The sequence below is a fragment of the Gopherus flavomarginatus genome, chromosome 7, assembly GCF_025201925.1.
Source record: "Gopherus flavomarginatus isolate rGopFla2 chromosome 7, rGopFla2.mat.asm, whole genome shotgun sequence".
In the NCBI taxonomy this organism is placed as follows: Eukaryota; Metazoa; Chordata; order Testudines; family Testudinidae; genus Gopherus; species Gopherus flavomarginatus.
In genome coordinates, this window is record NC_066623.1 from 78,103,660 (window position 1) to 78,125,353 (window position 21,694).

Genomic DNA, 21,694 nt, shown 5'->3' on the forward strand with positions numbered 1-21,694 from the left:
GGAAAACCCTATATTATATGTTAATAGGGTGTCAGAGAGAGAAGGTGGTGGGTAACAAGGAGAAGTGCTGAGACTAGGTTTTCAGGGTGCTCAGGCTAGGGATGAAGGTCACAGATTGGCAATAACCTGTAAGTGGCTGGTGGAGAGAGGAACAGTAGTAAGTATCTGAGAGACAGTGGTATAAAGGAAGGGGAGGATGAAGGGTTAAGGAAAGAGAAGAAGCCCTTGGATAAACAATCAAACATTTTGCAGCCCACCTAGCCAAACTGAATATTTGAAGGTTCATCCCTATAAGGTTCATCTTTGAAAAGTCATGGATGACAGCAGAGATTGCAGAGGACTGGAAAAGGGCAATATGGTGCCTATCTATAAAAAGGGAAATAAGGACAATTTGAGAAATTACAGACCAATCAGCTTAACTTCACTACCTGGAAATATAATGGAGCAAATAATTAAGCAATCAATTTGCAAACACCTAGAGATAATAAGGTGATAAATAACAGTCAGCATGGATTTGTCAAGAACAAATCATGTCAAACCAACATAATAGCTTTCTTTGACAGGATAAAAAGTCTTGTGGATAACGAGGAAGTGGTAGATGTGGTATATCTTGACTTTAGTAAGGCTTTTTATACTGTCTCACATGACCTTCTCATAAACAAACTAGAGAAATACAACCTAGATGGAGCTACTATAAGGTGGGTGCATAACTTGTTGGAAAACCATTCCCAGATAGTAGTTATCAGTAGTTCACAATCAAGCTGGAAGGGCATTGAGTGGGGCCCCAGAGGGATCAGTTCTGGGTCTGGTTCTGTTCAACATCTTCATCAACAATTTAGATAATGGCATAGAGAGTACACTTATAAAGTCTGTGGATGACACCAAGCTGGGAGTGGTTGCAAGTGCTTTGGAGAACAGGATTAAAATTCAAAATGATCTGGACAAACTGGAGAAATGGTCTGAAGTAAACAGGATGTAAGTCAATAACAACAAATGCAAAGTATTCCACTTAGGAAGGAACAATCAGTTGCACACATACAAAATGGGAAATGATTGACTAGGAAGGAGTATTGCAGAAAGGAAAATGGGGGTCCTGGTGGATCACAAGCTAAATATGAGTCAACAGTGTAACACTGTTGGAAAAAAACAAACATCATTCTGGGATGTATTAGCAGGAGTGTTGTAAGCAAGACAAAAGACAGTTACTCAGCTTTGTAACTTGTTCTTCAAGATGTGTTGCTAATATCCATTCCAATTAGGTGTGCACACGCCACGAGCATGGCCGTCAGAGAATTTTTACCCTAGCAACACCCAGTCGGTTGGCTGTGGAGCCCCCTGGGGTGGCACCTTCATGGCGCTGGATATATACCCCGGCCAACCCAGCACCCCCTCAGTTCTTTCTTGCCGGCTACTCCAACAGAGGGGAAGGAGGGAGGGTTTGAAATGGATATGAGCAACACATCTCGAAGAACAACAATTACAAAGGTGAGTAGCCGTTTTTTCTTCTTTGAGTGCTTGCTCATATCGATTCCAATTAGGTGACTCCCAAGCCTTATCTAGGCGGCGGGGTCAGAGTGAAGTACCGTGTATTGTAGGATCGCCCTACCAAATGCCGCATCGTCTCTGGCCTGTCTAACGATGGCACAGCGTGATGCAAACATATGCACTGAAGACTAAGTAGCAGCTCTGCAGATCTCCTGGATTGGTACCTGGGCCAGAAAGGCTGCTGACGAGGCCTGAGCCCTTGTGGAGTGAGCGGTGAGATGGGGATTCGGGACCCCAGCCAGATCACAGCAAGCATGAATACATGATGTGATCCAAGAAGAGATCCGCTGGGAGTAGACTGGAAGACCTTTCATCCAGTCTGCTACCACAACGAAGAGCTGCGTTGTTTTCTGGAATGGCTTTGTATGTTCAATGTAGAAGGCAAGAGCCTACAAATATCGAGGGAGTGAAGCCATTGTTCCTGACTATTGGCGTGAGGTTTTCGGTAGAAAACCGGGAGGAAGATGTCCTGGTTGATATGAAAAGTCGATACCACCTTGGGAAGAAAGGCAGGGTGAGCTCGTAGCTGCACCTTATTCTTATGGAAGATCGTGTAAGGTGGTTCCGATGTAAGAACCTTGAGCTCAGGGACACGCTTTGCCAAAGTGAGAGCCATGAGAAAAATTGTTTTCCAAGAGAGGTACAAAAGAGAACATGTGGCCAAGGGCTCAAACGGAGGTCTCATAAGTCTGGAGAGGACCAGGTTAAGGTCCCACATGGGTACAGGCTGTTGTACATGTGGATATAGATGGTCCGTCCTTGAGGAATCTACCAACCATGGGGTTGGCGAAGATAGATCGGCCATTTACTCCTGGGTGGAAAGCTGAGATAGCCGCCAGGTGAATTCCGATGGATGATATCACCAGGCCCTGCTGTTTCCCGTTCAGGAGATAGTCCAGAATGAGAGGCATGGACGCTTGGAGAGGAAGTGTGTCATGGTGAGAGCATCAGCATGAGAATTGCTTCCATTTAGCCATATAGGTAGCCCGAGTGGAAGGTTTCCTGCTGCCCAACAGGACCTGTTGTACCAAACGAGAATAGAGGAGTTCAGAATGGCTCAGCCATGCAGCATCCACGCCATGAGGTGCAGGGACCGCAGGATGGGGTGACAAAGGCGGCCGTGATCCTGTGTGATCAGGTCCGGAAAGAGAGGCAGCGGAATCGGGGCATCCACCGAGACCTCCAACAGCATGGTGTACCAATGCTGTCTGGGCCATGCCGGGCGACCAGAATCAGTCGTAATTTGCCCCTGCGCACCTTGAGCAGGACCTTGTGTACAAGGGGAAACAGTGGGAAGGTGTAGAACAATCAGCTCATCCACGGGAGTAGGAAGGCGTCTGTGAGAGAGCCTGGGGAGTGACCTTGGAGGGAGCAAAATGCCTGCCATTTCCGACTGCTATGTGAGGCAAACAGGTCGACCTGGGAAACTCCCACTTTAGGAAGACAGAGTGGATGACATCCAGACGGAGTGACCACTTGTGGGCGTGGAAGGATCTGCTGAGGCAGTCCACCAAGGTGTTCTGGATCCCTGGGAGAAAAGACGCCACTAGGTGAATGGAGCCGGCTATGCAGAACTCCCACAGTTGAACAGCCTCCTGACAGAAGGGGAAGGAACGAGCATCCCCTTGCTTGTTGATGTAGAACATGGCCATGGTGTTGTCTGTGAGGACCGCCACACAATGACCATGCAGCCACTCTTGAAAGGCTTGACAAGCTAGACGTACTGCCATCAGTTCTCGTATGTTGATGTAGAGAGAGAGTTCGGACGGGGCCCACAGATCCTGTGTCTGAGTGTCCTCGAGATGGGCACCCCATCCCAGGGCTGATGCATCCGTAACAAGGGACAAGGAGGGCTGAGGGGTGTAGAAGGAGACTCCATTGCATACCACCTCTGGGTCTAGCCACCAGTGGAGGGTGGTCAGGACCCTCTCTGGGACAGTGACCACCAGATTCAGGCTGTCTCGACCTGGGTGATAGACCGATGCCAGCCAGGCTTGAAGTGGGCGGATCCTTAGTCTGGCATGCCTGGTGACGTATTTGCAGGAAGCTGTGTGTCCTAGAAGATTCAAGCACATTCTTGCCATCGAGGCTGAGAAGCTTTTAAGGCTCCGGATGAGGCCCGACAAAGCTTGGAAAGCAGGAGGGCTTGAGCACGTGCGGAGTCCAGGACTGCACCAATGAATTCTATCCTCTGAGTGGGTTCTAGCATTGACTTTGCCACACTGAGATGGAAGCCTAATCGACCAAATGTGTCCGTGACAAACAGAATGTGGGACTGCACCTGCTCTTTGGCATGTCCTTGAATGAGCCAGTCATGGAGATATGGGTATACCTGAATTCGTCGACAATAGAGGAAGGTTGCCACTACTGCCACACATTTGGTGAACACCTAGGGGGTCATAGAGAGGCCGAACAGAAGGACCGTAAACTGATAGCGTTTGCGGTTGACTACAAAACAGAGGAAGTGTCTGTGCACTGGATGGATTGCTATGCGGAAATACGGGTCCTTCATGTTGAAGGCAGCATACTAGTCTCCAGGATCCAGGGAAGGTCTAATGGTGCCCAAGAAGACCATGAAGAACTTCAACTTTACCATGAATTTGTTGAGTCCGCGCGGGTCCAGGATATCCCGAAGCCCACCTTTTGCCTTGGGGATTAGGAAATAATGGGGTTAAAACCCCCTGCCCCTTAGCTATCTTGGAACCTCCTTGATCACCCCCATGGCAAGGAGTGACTGCAACTCCTGGATAAGGAGTTGCTTGTGAGAAGGGTCCCTGAAGAGGGATGGCGAGGGTGGGGAAACCAAAAATTGGAGAGAGTATCCCCTTTCCACTGTGCGAAGAACCAACGGTCCGTGGTTATGAGGGACCAGGCATGGTGGAAACGGGAGAAATGATTCAAGATCCTGAGATCCTCGGGCGTCCCTTCAGAAGTTTTGTTTGGGATCTGCAGAGGGCTTGGAAGGACCTTGGGCCTGGCCGGATTGGTGGTTGGAGGATTTTCTCCTGCCACCGCACCCCCGTCTCCTATAGAAGTCCTGTCTCGGCCAAGGAGGAGGGTAAGAGCATTGGGGCTGCGGTTTAAATGGTTTCCACAGGGTAGATGCCATGTGCATCCCCAGCGAACGCATTATGGCCCTAGAGTGTTTGAGGCTTTGAAGCCTCAAGTCTGTCTTGTTTGAGAACAGGCCCTCTCCATCAAAGGGAAGATCCTGCAAAGTTTGCTGAAGCTCTGGTGGTAGACTAGAAGCTTGCAGCCAAGAAATGCGCCTCATTGCTATCCCTGAGGAGAGGGTCCAAGTGGCAGAGTCCATGGTGTCCAATGAGGCCTGCAAAGCGGTTTGTGCAACCATTTTTCCCTCTTCTACCAGAGCCCCAAACTCTTCTTTGGACTCTGGAGGAACCAGTTCCTTGAACATCATCATGGAGTTCCAGGAGTTAAAATTGTATCAGCTCAGGAGAGCCTGCTGGTTCGCAATTCGGAGTTGGAGCTCCCCCTGAGAAGTAGACTTTGTGCCCCAATAAATTGAGGCGCTTGGCCTCTTTTGATTTGGGTGCCAGGGCTTGCTGACCATGACGCTCCTCCTCATTCACTGAGGCCACCAGCAGTGAACAGGGCTGTGGATGAGTACAGATAGTTATATCCCTTGGAGGGGATGAAATACTTCCGGTCCACCCCCTTAGCAGTTGGGGGAATGGAAGTGAGTGTTTGCCAGACTGTACTGGCCATGGTTTGAATGGTCTGGATAAGTGGTAAGGCCATCCTGGAAGGAGCTTCTGTGGACAAAATGTCAACCACAGGGTCCTCACCTTGACTACCTCCTTTGCTTGCAGGTTCATATTCCGCATCACTCTTTGCAAGAGTTCCTGGTGGGAGTGGAGGTCTATTGGGAGGGGGACACCCAATATAGTGGTCTCTGCCACAGCCTCATCGGGCAAAGATGAGGATGATGCCACAGGAGGTAGAGGATCATATGCTTTTGGCCAGGCAAGTGAGACGGTGCCGGACTACAGAAATTGATTGCAGTGCTAGGGAACGTCGGTGCTGCAGCTCTCTATCAGAGTCCAAGCGCAGTACCATTCCCGTAGCTGAAGCCGGGGCACTGCGTACCAAAGCACTCAGCACCGGGTCTTGCCACACCACTAGAGGTTGAGGACTAAGAGCTGCCTCCATAAAGAGCTGTCTCAAACGAAAGCCTCACTCCTTCTTAGTCCGGGGGTGAAAGCTCTTGCAAATCCTGCATGTCTCTGCCTGGTGAGATTCCCCCACACACTTCAGGCAAGAGTCGTGGGGGTCGCTCGTTGGCATGGGCGTGGAGCAGGATTCGCAGGGCTTAAAGCTCGGAGCTCTGGGCATGAGCCCAATCAAATACGGGAAGGAGGGGAAAACCCCTTCTCCTCCACTAATACCAACTACTATACTATAACTAGAACTACAACTATTATAATCTATAACAATATTATAACAACAAACTATTAACAAACTGTAGGGAAACACTAGGGAGACTGGAGAGCAGCAAGGCCAAGCTTCACAGTTCCAACAACCGTCACGAGCAGTAAGAAGGAACTGAGGGGCGCTGGGTTGGCTGGGGTATATATCCAGCACCATGAAGGCACCACTCCAGAGGGCTCCTCAGCTGACCAACCGGGTTTTGCTAGGGTAAAAATTCTCCAAAGGCCGTGGCACGCACACCTAATTGGAATCGATATGAGCAAGCATTCAAAGAAGAAAATTTAATTCTTCTGCTCTACTCTGCTGATTAGGCTTCAAATGGAGTATTGTGTCCAGTTTGAGGTGCCATATTTCAGGAAAGATGTGGACAATTTTGGAGAAAATCCAGAGAAGAGCAACAAAAATGTTAAAGGTCTAGAAATCTAGAAATCACCTATGAGGGAAGATTAAAAAAAATGGGTTTGTTTACTCTAGAGAAGGGAAGACTCTGTTTTTCAAATACATAAAAGGTTGTTACAAGGAGGAGGGAGAAAAATTGTTGTCCTTAACGTCTGAGGATAGAACAAGAAGCAATGGGCTTAAATTGCAGGAAAGGAGATTTAGGCTGGACATTAGGAAAAACTTCTCAATTGTCAAGGTGGTTAAGCATTGGAATAAATTGACATGGGAGGTTATGGAATCTCCATCATTGGAGATTTTTAAGAGCACAGTTAAACAAATACATGTCAGGGATGGTCTAGACCAGTGTTTCCCAAACTTGGGACACCGCTCGTGTACAGAAAGCCCCTGGCAGGATGGGCCGGTTTGTTTACCTGCCCCATCTGCAGATTCGGCCGATCGTGGCTCCCCCTGGCCGCGGTTCGCTGCTCCAGGCCAATGGGAGCTGCTGGAAGTGGTGCGGGCCAAGGGACGTACTGGCCACTGGTTCCCGCAGCCTTCATTGGCCTGGAGTGGCGAACCTTGGTCAGTGGCAGCCGTGATCAGCTGAACCTGTGGACAGGGCAGGTAAACAAACCGGCCCGGACTGCCAGGGGCTCTCTCTACATGAGCGGTGTCCCAAGTTTGGGAAACACCAGTCTAGATAATACTTAGTCCTGCCACGAGTACAGGGTACTGAACTAGATGACCTCTCGAGGTCCCTTCCAATCCTATGATTCTATAACAAATGTTATTTTGAAAAACATTTCACAACTAATGAATTGTAAAAAAAACCAAACCAAATTAAAAGCACCTCCCTGTCCGTTGAGATCAAATTGAGTGTAGTTTTCCCTTACATCACCACTATATAATCATGTGACATGACTTCAAATCAAATAGCCGTCATTGTTGTTCCAATGATCTAACTCTTGCGTATTTTGAGGAAAAATATTGTTTAGAACAATTACATCAACGTGGAATCTGGAAAAATTCTTCCGTCATAAGAAGGACAAATGAACATTTCCTGTTTCTCATCTTTAGTACATGTTGTCTTTTCAGACAACAATAGGCTGGCATTTGTTCAATACACACTAAGAAAAACCCTGCCCCTTGAAGGCTGGCCTGAGTCAGCCTAAAAATGCTATGATCTAAATTACTGTGGACAAGGTTCAAACAACAGACACATCCATTTCTTCAACCTTTGATGTTTCTTAACCTTTGAGTGACCTTTGTATTAAATGTTTACATTTCTATGTCCAATGTTTAGGTCACTGTTTTATTCGTTGGCTTACACCTGAACAGATTAGAAAAATATTTCCATTCTTTATTACACAGAATTGTGACAAGAAAAAGAATGAGCCAGCAGTTCCTTGCAAAATACTGTTTAACACAATCCACAGCAAATCTATCATGTTTGTTACTTATCAGACAGCACTACACTAAAAACGAATATTTAGAGAGGAAACGAGTGCTCATTTGAGGGGTAGGAATAATTTTATATTAGTTATTAAACACATATTAACTCTAGTGAAGTGTCTCACAAAAAGTACTCCTAGTCGGGAAAATGATAAAACATTCAGATGCAATATTCTAAGGATGCATTATTTAATTAGTAATACTGTAGTAAAATTAAATGGAAGTAGGAATTGGATATTTAAGTTAGATTCCTATTGGGTAGGTGTCATCAATATAATATGTTACAAGAAATTAAATAAAAAGGTGACTAATTTTCTAATTCAGGACCAAATTCTACTCCCAGTTACACCAGAGTAAATCTGGAATAGCTATTGGCTTCAGATGATGTATTCCACATTTTCATCAATATAACTGTAAGCAGAATATATCCCTTAGTCTTTCAAGGCTTCAGAGTTACACAGTTCAAGGTTATTTCACAAATATTTAGAACAAGTATGGCATGCTGATATGTCACCCACCAACTTGATGAACTAGATGCAGAACTAATGTTGCCTTTCTTCTGGAGACAATGAACACTGTATCATCCATTGATTAGGGAATCTCAGATGTCATGAGCTGAGTTCTGGGAACCAGTGATATTCAGCTGCATGGCTGGCTAGAGCAGGTAACTCTTGACAATTTTTTTTAAAATTCAGCCCTAAGCATTTTTTTCTTTTCAAACATTTATGGATGATTTTTTGGTGCTACTGAAAGTGAAGGACAATTAACCTTTGGCTAGAGGCGGCACAGGGAGAGTGACCACTGTGCAAGCTTCTCCTCTACTAATAACTCCTATTTCCTGACCTGCAACACCCATGCTATTCTAGTTTTAGATCTTTCTCAGGCAAAGACTACCAATCATACATTGATGGAGCAAGTCCCGCTGTTCTCTGGCACTGCTCTTTACTGAGCCCTTGGATTTGTGTGTGAAAACCTGGCAGGGATTTAATAAAGGAGCCTGCAGCTGAATGAAATCCTCCATCGTTGCTATTAGTTAATCACAAGGGAACCCAAAGTCAGCGTGGTTTTTGTATAAGCCATTCTGTCACGAGGAGGAGATACTGCAGCTTCATAGACAGCTCCTGTCCCTATGGATCCAGCGAGTCCACTCCCCATGTATATCTCAGACTGCAATATGCAGAAAGGCTTTGCCCCCTCTCAACTCTATTTTACCTGGGTGGAGCAGCCATCCCATTACAACTGGTTTTACATATTTCTTAGGCATGGACTACACTAGCGGGGAGGTTTGAACTAAGATACACAACTTCATCTATACTATTCATGTAGCTGAAGTCGAAGTATCTTAGTTCGACTTACCTGGCCGTCCTCACGGCAGCGAGTCGACTGCTGCGGCTCCCCCGTCGACTCTGCTTACTCCTCCTGCCAAGGTGGAGTACGGGTGTCGAGTAGCGGATCGATTTATCACGTCCAGATGAGACGCAATAAATCAATCCCCGATACATTGAACACTACCCACTGATCCAGTGGGTAGTATAGACGTACCCTTAGTCGTTAAGGACCAAATTCTGCCGCCCTTATTCAGCTGTGAACTAAATGCGAGTACATATGGAATAAAGACTTGCACAACATGAGGAAGGATAGCAGAATCTAGTCCACACTGGGGAATATCAGTAGAAAGAGTAAAGAGTTTCGAACCAAAAGAATCTTTAAAATGTGACAACTTGTACACTGTTGTGAGGATTTTCAGCGTTGCCTAAGGGAGTTGGGTCTCTATTTTTTAAAATGCAGTACTTACATTTGGCAGTACATCCTCAAGTAGCTTGTTGCTATGATGGTGATTTGATACTCAGTATCTAGTTGAAGTTTGTTTATTTGCAAACTGTCTGCATCTAAAATTGAGCCATTGGCCACAACATCATTCACAAACAGGTCTGGTAAGAAGACAACTGATCATGTGGGGAAATTATTTTAAAGTTGTGATTTTTTTCTTTTTTGTTTGTTTTGTTTTTTTGGGTCTAGGACTAATTTTGACATTTGGGTTTGTTGAAAGGGACTGGAGAAATCATGTTTTTTGGGTGATGGGGTTTACTCTAAAACAGATGTCTTGAATGTATTGCATACACCCTCACCTGATTAACATGTGGGGTTATCTTACAATCTTCCTTTAGTTGCTCCAAATGATTAATGAGAAAATTGCTTACACCAATAGACCGACATATACCTAACAAAAGAAAAAGGAAGTAAAGTAAGGCATTGTACAGTACTATAGAAGCAGAAAAATTGCTCTACAAAGTCTGAGTTTGGGGAGGTGGGGAACAACTTAAAAATGTAGCTTCTGAGAGGACAAAATGATTATACACTAGCATCTGCATAACAGAATACTGCAGAGAGTGACAGACAAACCAATATTGAAATCCAGTTTGACAGCATTATCTGAAAGCATGATACTATCGGAGTTCTATTACAAAAGTGTTTTATAATCTAAACACACAGGAGGCTCCCCAGTGTATAAAAACTCCAGGCTAAATTCTGGGAAAGACTAACGTACTATAAGCAAACAACAATTGGACTTCACCAGAATGAAAGGAAGGAAATGGTGTTCTCAGCAGCTTGCCAAAACTAAAGAAAAGCGGAACATTTGTAGAAGACTAATAGGGAATGAGTAATAAAACACAAGGACACACAGTCTAAACGAACTGCCCACTACTTGATACTATAACAAACATTTACATAAAATTCAGTATAAAAAACTACTCTTAAAAATGAAATGTATGAAAAAGTCAGGAAACTCAAAGGATTGAGTGGTTATAACAACCAACAAGAATGCACTTTTATGTAGAAATTCATGATTAAATCGAGTCTTCCTGACTAGTGATTTAAAGTATGGAAACTTTAAAAATCAGGAAACTCAAGGGTGCCGGCATTAACACTGGATTTCTTGGCTTCTGTTACTGTACATTTTAAATATATTAACAGAATGTAAAATGAGTGTGTGTGCGCAAATTCAGTGCTGACTGACAACCCCGGGGAGACAAATGTCCTCTTTTACCCATGGAAATGGCACAGCACACTTCCCAACACTACCCTGCAACAACCCTGACCAGTCCTGGGGGGAGGGGGCTGGGGGCTGACCAGTCCTGGGGGTGGGGTGGAGGGGTCAGTCTGTGATGTCTCTGTTGAGACTGTTAATACAGGATGTCAATTGCGGTGATGGTTTTTGTGATGTAGACAGATGCCTTTCAAACAGGTCACTGAGTAGCAGGGTGGATTTGATTTAAATCAAATTGATCTAAATCATGCTTTAAATCATACTTTAAATCACTAGTCAGGAAGACTCGATTTAATCATGAATTTCTACATAAAAGTGCATTCTTGTTGGTTGTTATAACCTTAATACATATTCTTCACAACTCAGAGATAGACGTAGATTTCATTTTTAGAAGGTACCCGCTACACATTTTTAAAGTGATTTATTTTGAAAACTTTTCAGATTAGTTTTACAGCTAGATCAGAAAATGAATGATTGTTTATTTCATTTACCAAAGGTAATTGAAGCAGATATTTATGAAGTCATTGAGAGGTGAACTGTCTCCAATTCAACAAGTTAATCATTAATATTTGACCCATGCTGTATCAGGAGGACATCATCACCAGATAAACATTTAAATTGTTTTATTTAACTATGTCTCACCTCTATTTATTTATTTATTTATTTATCTAATTTAATAACATTTTTGCTGTTGACAAGCATGTTATCTCTGAAGACACAAATCCACAGTTTGAGGACTACAAAACTAAGCATCTCTGATGGTATCTTCTAGAATGAGCACTGAGTCCCTTTGGGGAGACAGAAAGATGAACCTAAATAATTTATAGAGAAGTCCCTGGAGCCCCATAAAATTGGGTCCCTAATCCATGAACTACTGGAACTCATTTATAAATTTTTTCTTAAACATTACATGAATATATTGTCTCATACTATAGAATTAGAATTTATAACTCCTATTCCATGATGAGATCTCTTTGAGCTATAATGTATCTTAATTAAAACTATCTTTAGATAAGTTTTTTCCTCAAAAAGCATTTTATCAAAAAAATTCGATTTAAATAAAAAAATCTGATTTTTTAAATTTTTTTAAAAATCATTGATTTTTATCCACCCTGCTGTTTAGCCATCAGATGTTAACACTTTCACACGTTACTGACCTGAGCGGATTACAGCTGGCAACCTTAGATCTTAAAGTTTCTATGAACGTTTTACCAATCTCCTGAGCCTTCCAGTTCTTCTAATGTTTGCATTTCTCTTTTCACATTTGTGTGAATATGGAATTTATGAAACAAGCTTCTTTAACTCTTTAGGGCTAAGTCAGTAATGACTAAAAGTCATTACTATCTGTCAGTTCTTTAATGGGGTATCTGAAGTGAACTGCATCCAGTTCTTTGTAGACTGGGATTTAGATAACAAAACACACATCACCACAACTAGCTTCTTCACTGATAGCTGGAGAGACCAAGAGCTGAATGTGTGAAGAGAGTTTTCCTTTCACCTCCAAGTCTGTGTGAAGGCTGTTGACATCTCCGACATAGACAGCTAGGTGTGGCAAGCTTGGTAGAAACTTTTGGTTCTAGTTGATGCTTGGAGGCTTGTAAACATTCGCCAGCCAGAAACTGCCACCTGGGTGGTGTCACAGAATTCAGTAGACATCAGCTGAATGGCATCTGCAATATCGGACTGAACGTATGTGGCTTGGCCATGCTTTGGGTGTGCCACACGGCACAACAGGTTGAAGCCGCCAATACTGTAACGCCCATCTTCGGCAGTTGCCATGTGTGTCTCTTGCAAGCAAATGATGTCGATAGTATGTTGATAAGCAAGAATGCCAAGTAAATCATGCTTGGCAGCCAAGAAACCCTCCACATTAAGTTGTAACACGCGTAGAGCTGGACCAATGACACAGAAGTCACCAGGCTGCGTATTGGGGTTGTTGGTGATGATAGTGCTGGGATTTGTTGAGCTGGTGTTTGCAGAATTTGGCTTGCTGGTTGGATCATTAGCTTCCCTGACTGCTGTCAGGTACTGGTGGGTGGTGTGATGAGGACACTGATCCATTGCCTGCTCGTGAAGGTATCACGGGTCCTGCTACCTTGGGTCACAGGCATCGCTGAACTGTTCCTCTGTGATAGGCAGTTCAGAGTCCATATGAGGGAGAAGACGAGTGCTTGGAGACAACAGAGAAATGAGTTACCCCAAGGCGCTGTGCTTTCTCCAACCCTGTTCAACTTTTATATCAATGACCTACCAACAACTGAGTTGAAAGTTCATTTATGCAGATGGCATCTGTTGCACTACCCAGGCCCGGACATTTCAAGAGCTTGATGTCACCTTAAACTGAGACACGACAAGTTAGCTGACTACTGTAAGACTTGGCGCCTCCAATCTCCAGTTTGTTCCCTCTTCATCACGCCGGCGCAACGCAAGAACTGAATGTTTATCTGAATGTTAGAAGATGAAGCATGAAATAGATCTGGTCTATCTAGATGTGACCATGGCATGCACACCGAGTTACCATGCCCACCTGAAGAAGACAGCAGCTAAACTTAAGACGTGCAATAATCTTCTTAGCAAACTGGCAGGTTCGTCATGGGATGTTCGTGTTCCAACCTTGCGGATATCAGCTCCTGCCACCTCATATTCGGTGGCGGAGTATTGTGCACCAGTTTGGAGTCGATTGTCACACACCAAACTAGTGGATACACAGTTACGTGCCGCCATGCGTATCATCTCTGGCACCTAGTGTCCGACTGCACTCCCATGGCTTCCAGTTCTGAGCAATACTGCTTCTCCTCATATCAGATGAGAGGTTGCCACTGGCAAGTTACTGGAGAAAGTATGTGCCAACTCAAGCCTGCCACTGCACAATGACCTTTTTAAACCACTAGCTGCACGTTTGCCGTCATGTTGCCCATTATGGTCTCATCCACCACGCCAGGATATTAGGGCGGAAACACTCTGGCGAGATGAATGGATATTTGCTATATTCCCCAACTAGTCCCTCATCACCAACCCCACAATTTGCCTGCCTGGTTTTGACCTGCCCCATCATCAATGGTCCCTGTTGAACAGATTCTGGAGCAGGCAAGATCTCTGTGCAGACAGCCAGTACTGCTCGGGCCTTTGTGACAGCCATTTGTGCATCTGCGGTGCAACACAGACAATGACACACATTGTCGATGAAAACCCGTTGACAAGGTTCAGCGGTGGCCTAGAAGAACTGCATCACACCACTGAAGATGCCACCGCTTGGCTAGATGACTATGCACACACTAAATAAATAAACTCGGAGTCAGATACATTGCCGGGCTCGCACTGCTATTACCCTGGATGGGCCTCCCCTGTGAATAAACAAAGGACTCCAGTCACTACTTCTGTTAAGACAGCATCTCTTCTGAGCACTATCTTCATTTCAAAAGACAAAAGAACAGAAAACAAAAGCTATTCTGGTCTCTCCGGAAAATACTTCATCAAGCAATTTCACACAACTAAAATTAAGGTAATTACTGACTAATGGCCTGATTTCACAGCCACTCCATGTTGGAGCTGCCATTGTCTTGACTTCAGTGAGAGTTGTGCATGTGGAACAGCCATGGAATTGACCCCCACAGAGGTATACTTGCTACTCAGTGCACATATATAGCTCTCATTAATATTAATGGGATTCAGGGATACATTCAAGGAAGAATTTACCTTGATTTAGAATTTAAAATAAAGTTAATGGAAATATGTGAGGAAATTCTGCTATGTAGCTATCTCATTTTACACATACACACACAAACTGTACATTTTAAATACCAAAAAATCATAATCCACTAGCAGAGTAAAAGTCTGACTGATTTTGAGTTACATGACTACAATAAATTATCCGGAATTAGTATATCCATTACTTAATTTTGTTAAACAAATCCAGTTACATACTACTATGCTGAAATTTTGTAAATCAAGTTACATTATGGAGTTAATTTGTATATCCCTTTAAACCCCTGTAAAATAAGTTATGTAGTGGAAATGCTGATACTTCTTTAACTATACACAAACTCTGCAATTATGTAGCTTTTACATATTCAAGTAGGACAAGTGGATATACTGTAAAGCAGTAAAACTGTATACTTCATTTTTTCTAATATGGTTTTTGTTTTCAACTAGACTGCTAGATAGCTCTCATTTAGAGAAATGATCATCTGCTCAAGATGTGTAACATTAATTAGGTTATGACCCACATCACAGCAGTTTGCATAATTTGTATTTAATCTGCCAGAAGGGGTCAATCCCTAGCTTTAGACCTCTGGTGACAAACAATCCTGAAGCACCAATACCAATAAATCATTATGCCAAAGAAGTCTGAAAAACATTTGCTGTTTAAACACAAAAGGGACACCAAAATATTATACACTATTGTTGTCTGTGAAGGATTTTAAAATCTTTCTTCTGTGGTTTCTCTTTTGAAAATAAAAGCCTTTACTTTAAGCTATAGTACAACAAAACTAGTATCACAAAAGTCAAATATGAAAAAGACTTGTGAGATCCTCTAGTTCACGCCCAGAACAAGCTCCCAGGATTTTTCACTGGTATACATTTTCAAGTGTTTTGTCCACTCCAATTTCAAAGATCTCAAGCATTTTACAACTTCCCTTGGAAGGTTGTTCCAGTCTCTTCAACTTCACTGCTAAAGAGATTTTCCTAGATCTCCAGTCAAGACTCCTCAGTTTGATTAAGCTTTGCCCTCAGCCCTCGTCCAGACTAACCCGCGGCATCGGCGGGTTAAAATCGATTGCTCGGGGATCGATATATCGCGTCTAGTCTGGACGCGGTGTATCGATCCCCGAGCGCGCTTACATCGATTCCGGAACTCCATCAATCCGAACGGAGTTCCGGAATCGACGCGGAGAGCCGCGGACATCGATGCCGCCCCGTCCAGACTGGTGAGTACCTCGATTTTAGAAATTCGACTTCAGCTACGTTATTCTCGTAGCTGAAGTTGCGTATCTAAAATCGATTTTAATTCCTAGTCTGGACGTGGCCTTAGTTACACTTGACTAGCCCCACTGAAGTCAACAGGGTTGCACAAGTATATTTATTTACAGAATTTAACAGAATTTAACCCTTCCAGTGAAACATCTCAAGGTAGGCAACAGAGCTGGTCAAAACTTTTCTGATGGAAACCTCTGATTAAATAAAAAAGTTTGGTGGGAACATATCATTTTCATGAAAATTGTTGACAGGAAACTATTGAAATGCTTCATTTCAATAAGAGCAAAATGTGTTGTTTCAATATATTCAGAAAGTTTTGTTTTAACTTTTATGTTTTATATATATAATGAAAGTCAAAACATTTACATTATTATATGGTAAATCATAACAAAAATCAAAACAATGAAGTGAAAAGAAAATCTGATATCAAAACAAAGTTCTATTATAAAAACTAAACATTTCAAAAGGGCATTTCACTGTTTCTGAAACAAAATATTTCAGAATTTGTGCTTAGTCATTAATTTCTAAATTGTGACTTTTTGTTCTGATTCAAAATGAAAACAAATTCAAAATATTGGAATTTCACATGGAATGGAAATTCCAGGTTTTTACTAGCTTGAGTAGGCAATCAGCATGGGAATCTGGCTCAGAGAAGACAGCAGTTATACCAATCCATCAATCGCTCAAATCCTGAAAAGATTCATGCAATATCTTATATAAAGTTACTCACATGCTTAAGTCTTTGTAGGATTAGGTCCTAATCATGAAGGATTAGGTGGAAAATGATGGATCGAAAATCAAGGATGGTCAATCCATGGTCTGAGAGACCACTAGTTGGGGCCATGTATAGCCAGAAGAAGTGGGAAGGTACCATCTCAATATAAGAAACACAAAAGAAACTAGCGAGAAACTAAGGTGTTTGACAATTAATTCTTTCAGTTCCTCAAAATGTTCAGAGCCAGATCATAGGCCTTACTTCTAGATGCTATGCACTGCTCAGGCATGTCCTAAAGGTGGAGCTGGGGATTCTGTTGGCATAGGGGAATACCCAGATAATTTTGCTGGTTCTATAGCACCTGTCCCTGGCATAATGGAAACGTCATAGCAGAGTATGGGGAAGGGGAGTAGGAGAATGGGCAGAGCCAGAGTACATTCGGATCCAGCCACTCCTTGCTAGTGGAGACAGAAAGGTGGCTTAGGAGTTGTCTACACTTACACACTACAACAGCACAACTGCCCTGCTACTGCAACACCACTGTAGAGCTTCTGTGTAGACATTACCCATACCAATGGGAGGGATTCTCCCATTGGTCAAGCAATCCAGGTCCCCAACTGGTGGTAACTAGGTTGACAGAAACATTCTTCGGTCAACCTAGCACTGTCTATACAGGAACTTAAGTCTGCTTAACCACACTGGTCAGTATTGTGGATTTTTTCACACTCCTGTGTGATGCAGTTCTAGTGTTGACCAGGCCTTCGATAAATGTAGTTGAGAACTGAGGCCATATTAAAAAAAACAAAACAAAATCCTACTTCAAATAAATGTATTTTCCAATAATTGTATATCATTAAGGTTCAAACATTATGTACCTATGTTTAATCTCAACCCATTTTAAAGTGCATGGTACTGCTTTATATTGTTTAAAATAAACACATGCTTCCTTCTCCATAAAACAGAATCAATGTCAGCAGTTCAGCATTCATGAACATCTACAGTAAAAGAGCAATGTGTGCATGCAATGGAGAGGGAGAAATATTGTCAAGGACACAGATTGCAGCTGCAAGTTTCCAAAGGGTTGCTCTACAAAAACAATGAATTACAAAGGAAAAGAAGCTTTTTTATATTATAGGGCTAAATCCTATGGTCTTTACTCAGGCCAAATGCCCATTGATTTCAAAAGGAGTTTTATGTGATGAAGGACCAAGGAAAAAACTTAGTAAAAAATGATGGTAAATCATGTTTCTACATGAAAATATCTGCACTGGGACCAGTGATATTCTCTCAGGCCTTCTTTAGACTGGGGAAAAGGTGCTTTTTTCAGCCTAGTTACCACCTTAACTTGATTAAAAATCCCACTTGAAACCAATTTAGACATTTAGCGCCACGTTAGTAGTTGGAGTTAAAACCTAGGTTTCCCTGTAGCCTTCAGCTTTACCAGTTTAGCATGTGCTAAAGTACAATTGCTTTGTTCTGAGTAGAGTTTTAGAAAGTGCTACTTAGGTCGAGTTATATAGCACAATCTAAACACAAACCTTTACATTGTGTTGACGAAGCCACAGAATTTATACTCCAGTAGGGGAAGGACTAGCCCACATGTTAAGCAGATTTTGGGAATCCACCAGGGACCCTGGCTCATCTGCGCAGAAGATCTGTGACTCCCCACTGGTTCTGGGCTCACTTGAGTTATTCCTCCTTCCTTGGCAACATGGCTTCAATGGCCTAATGGAAAATGTAACAATAATGCCTCTTGTACACATATTAAAAAGTAACTAATAAATGTACAATGGAGAAATGAAAATATTTATCCCACCTTGCAAAATTGTCATGAAATGTTACAAGAGCAGTTACAGAACATACTGCCCTTCATAATGATGACTGATGATAATGAAAAAACTAATGCTAATGAATACTTTACTCACCCATCAGGAAAAAAATTCCTTATCCCAAGCAAATGTGTGAGTAATCTTGCTAGACTGTATTAGTCCCATTTGCCATGAGGCAATACATCAAGCTAACAGACTGGCTACATAATGTATCAGTATATTAAGCTTAACACACTTTTCCAGACAGCCTACAAAGCTGATAGTGTTTTCCTTTACTTAACAGAAAACCGTTTGAGGAAAAACTTCTTACAAGATCAGAACTCTACAGAGTAAGATGGGCACTGTTAATCTTACCACAATAATCTATAAATACGCTGTTTTGGCACTACAGCATTGTTTTAGTACAATAGAGCACCTTATCTTTTTTAAACACTGCTATAGGTTTTATCAGTCCCCTGAAACTTTTTGATATATTAACTGTACAAGGTTTGATCAAAATGTTTTTGAAAGCACTTATGCAATATATTGTGACAAAACTAAATGCTCCTTTTGTGATGCCAAGTCCCCAATGTGCTTTAGCCTGTCAGAAAAGGTCAGAAGTCCACTCCATGTGGAATGGTGCTCATTCCATTATGTTGGCCCTGGCTAATGCCACAGAATAAAAACACAAATGGATTCACTTTTCACATGAGACCAACTGCAATAAGTGTGCTTTTATTAAAGAAGGATACACAGGCTCAAATTCTGTGTTCCTTACTCACATGAAGGCCCTATTGAAGTCGATGGGACTACTCACAGAAAGCACTCTGAGTTTGGTCCCAAGTGGCATGCAACACAAAACTCTAGAGGAAGTTTTGGGGAAGCCTCTGTTGAGTAATTCTCCCCATAGAGACAACTTTCCCTTCTACTCCTACTTGTAATTCCCTTCTCCATGAAACACATTGATCACCCTGTGAAAGAAACACAGACATAAACACACCACCATGAAAGATATGTTCCCTCCACATGCTTTCCTGAATCTGTTAAGCACCCTGAACACCTCATGTAAAATACCCAGGCCCCCCAACTCAGACTCAGTGAGACACCTTCCCATGAATAAAGTTCCTTGGTCTTACACCCATCTTCTCATGCATGCTCCTCTCCCTGTGAATCATAAGGAAAGACCCTTTTAACCTGATCCCCCACAGAAGAAACAGAAACTGAGGAGAAACTCTCATGTCCTGACTACCCCTTGACACTAATGAAGTGGGAGCATCTCCCAGTCTGATCAAGTTCCACCCAGTCCTCATGGAAAAGTAGAAGTTATGGGGAGGTGCGGTAGAGCCTCTTCCAGTATGATTCTGCTTGTCCTCTGATAAGTAGCAACAAATCCTTTTGCACAAAACAGACATTAAAGCTACCAGCCCCACTTAGACAAGGATATTGCTAATTCTTGGGATATTAGGTGAAGAGCTTGAACTGGAGTAATAGAAATAGGATGAAATACAATAGTGAAAAGTGCAAGGTCATGCATTTAGGAATTAATAATAAGAATTTTGGATATACGTTGGGGGCGCATCAGTTGGAAGCGACGGAGGAAGAGAAGGACCTTGGGGTACTGGTTGATAGCAGGATGACTATGAGTCGCCAATGTGATACGGCTGTTAAAAAAGCAAATGCGATTTTGGGATGCATCAGGCGGGGTATTTCCTGCAAGGATAAGGATGTGTTAGTACCGTTGTATACGGCGTTGGTGAGACCCCATCTGGAATACTGTGTGCAGTTCTGGTGTCCCATGTTCAAGAAGGATGAATTCAAACTGGAACAGGTTCAGAGACGGGCTACGAGGATGATCCGAGGAATGGAAAAACTGCCTTATGAAAGGAGACTCAAAGAGCTTGGCTTGTTTAGCCTGGCCAAAAGAAGGCTGAGGGGGGATATGCTCGCCCTATATAAATATATCAAGGGGGTTAATGTTAGGGAGGGAGAGGAATTATTTAAGTTTAGTACTAATGTAGCCACGAGGACAAATGGGTATAAACTGGATATTAGGAAGTTTAGACTTGAAATTAGACGAAGGTTTCTGACCATTAGGGGAGTGAAGTTCTGGAATAGCCTTCCGAGGGAAGTAGTTGGGGCAAAAGACTTTCCTGGCTTTAAGACAAAGCTTGATAAGTATATGGAGGGGATGTTATGATAGGATCGTTAATTTGGGCAATTGATCTTGAATTACCACCAGACAGGTCTGCTCAATGGTCTGCGGGGAGATGTTGCATGCGATGGGTACTGAGTTGCTGCGGAGAATTCCTTCTTGGGTGCTAGCTGGTGACTCTTGCCCACATGCTCAGGGTTTAGCTGATCGCCATATTTGGGGTCGGGAAGGAATTTTCCTCCAGGGCGGATTGGCAGGTGCCCTGGAGGTTTTTCGCCTTCCCCTGCAGCGTGGGGCACGGGTCGCTTGCTGGTGGTGTCTCTGCAGCTTGAGGTCTTCAAACCATTTTTGAGGATTTCAATAACTCGGTCCTGGGATAGGGGTTGTTATAAAATTGGATGGGTGGGGTTCTGTGGCCTGCCTTGTGCAGGAGGTCAGACTAGATGATCAGATTGGTCCCTTCTGACCTATGAGTCTATGAGTCTATGAGTCTATGGATAGTGCACATCTGGATGAGATCATCCAGCTGCTGCTCAGCCACCAGAAGGTCACAGAGTTCCTTCTCCAGCACCTACACAGCTCGCCATATGTTATCCAGCCATGACTTGTTAATTGAAAAAAGGCCAGGCATCCTACCAGTGATTAAGCTGTGAATAGTAACTGTCTTATGTGCAACCAGCCATAGCTCTAATAACATAAGACGTAGGCTAGGGTTGCAGTTTACCATTGCTCTTGATTAAGGGGTTAAATCCTCTGTTGAGATGAAGGAGGTAGTAGTAGTCTATCACCAAACCTGTCTGACCACTGGCATTCTTAAGTCTTGTTTTCCTATGGCAAGCATGGCGTAATTTTGAGTGCTCAGATTCCCTCAAGATGGTCTATTCCTTGGACCACCACATACTGACCATCAATAAAAAACTTCTTCAGCATTGCAGTGTAGCCTTCAATCAAAGCTGAAGTCCTGAATACTTCTGAAGAAAGAGGGGCTTTGTTTGGTGGTGGGGTGTGTGTATGTATATTTATAATACAGATTCCACAGCAAAATGAGTGTTAAGAGAATCACAGGAGGAAACCAATGTTCTGATTAGGTCTTTTATTTCAATGCATTTTGGCTCCAAACATTATCCCCCTATCATCCCATCAGTATCACTATAGATTGCCTC

The 21,694-nt window shown here is 43.1% G+C and overlaps 1 protein-coding gene across 1 annotated transcript in view; it reads right to left on the reverse strand.

Moving 5' to 3' along the window:
* The window catches only part of LOC127055429 (glyoxal reductase-like), a 93,949-nt gene that overhangs the window by 16,225 nt on the left and 56,030 nt on the right, over nucleotides 1–21,694 (reverse strand). Inside the window, 1 exon segment of the mRNA XM_050962380.1 lies at nucleotides 9,960–10,051. Within this exon segment, the coding sequence (XP_050818337.1) occupies nucleotides 9,960–10,051 (92 nt within the window).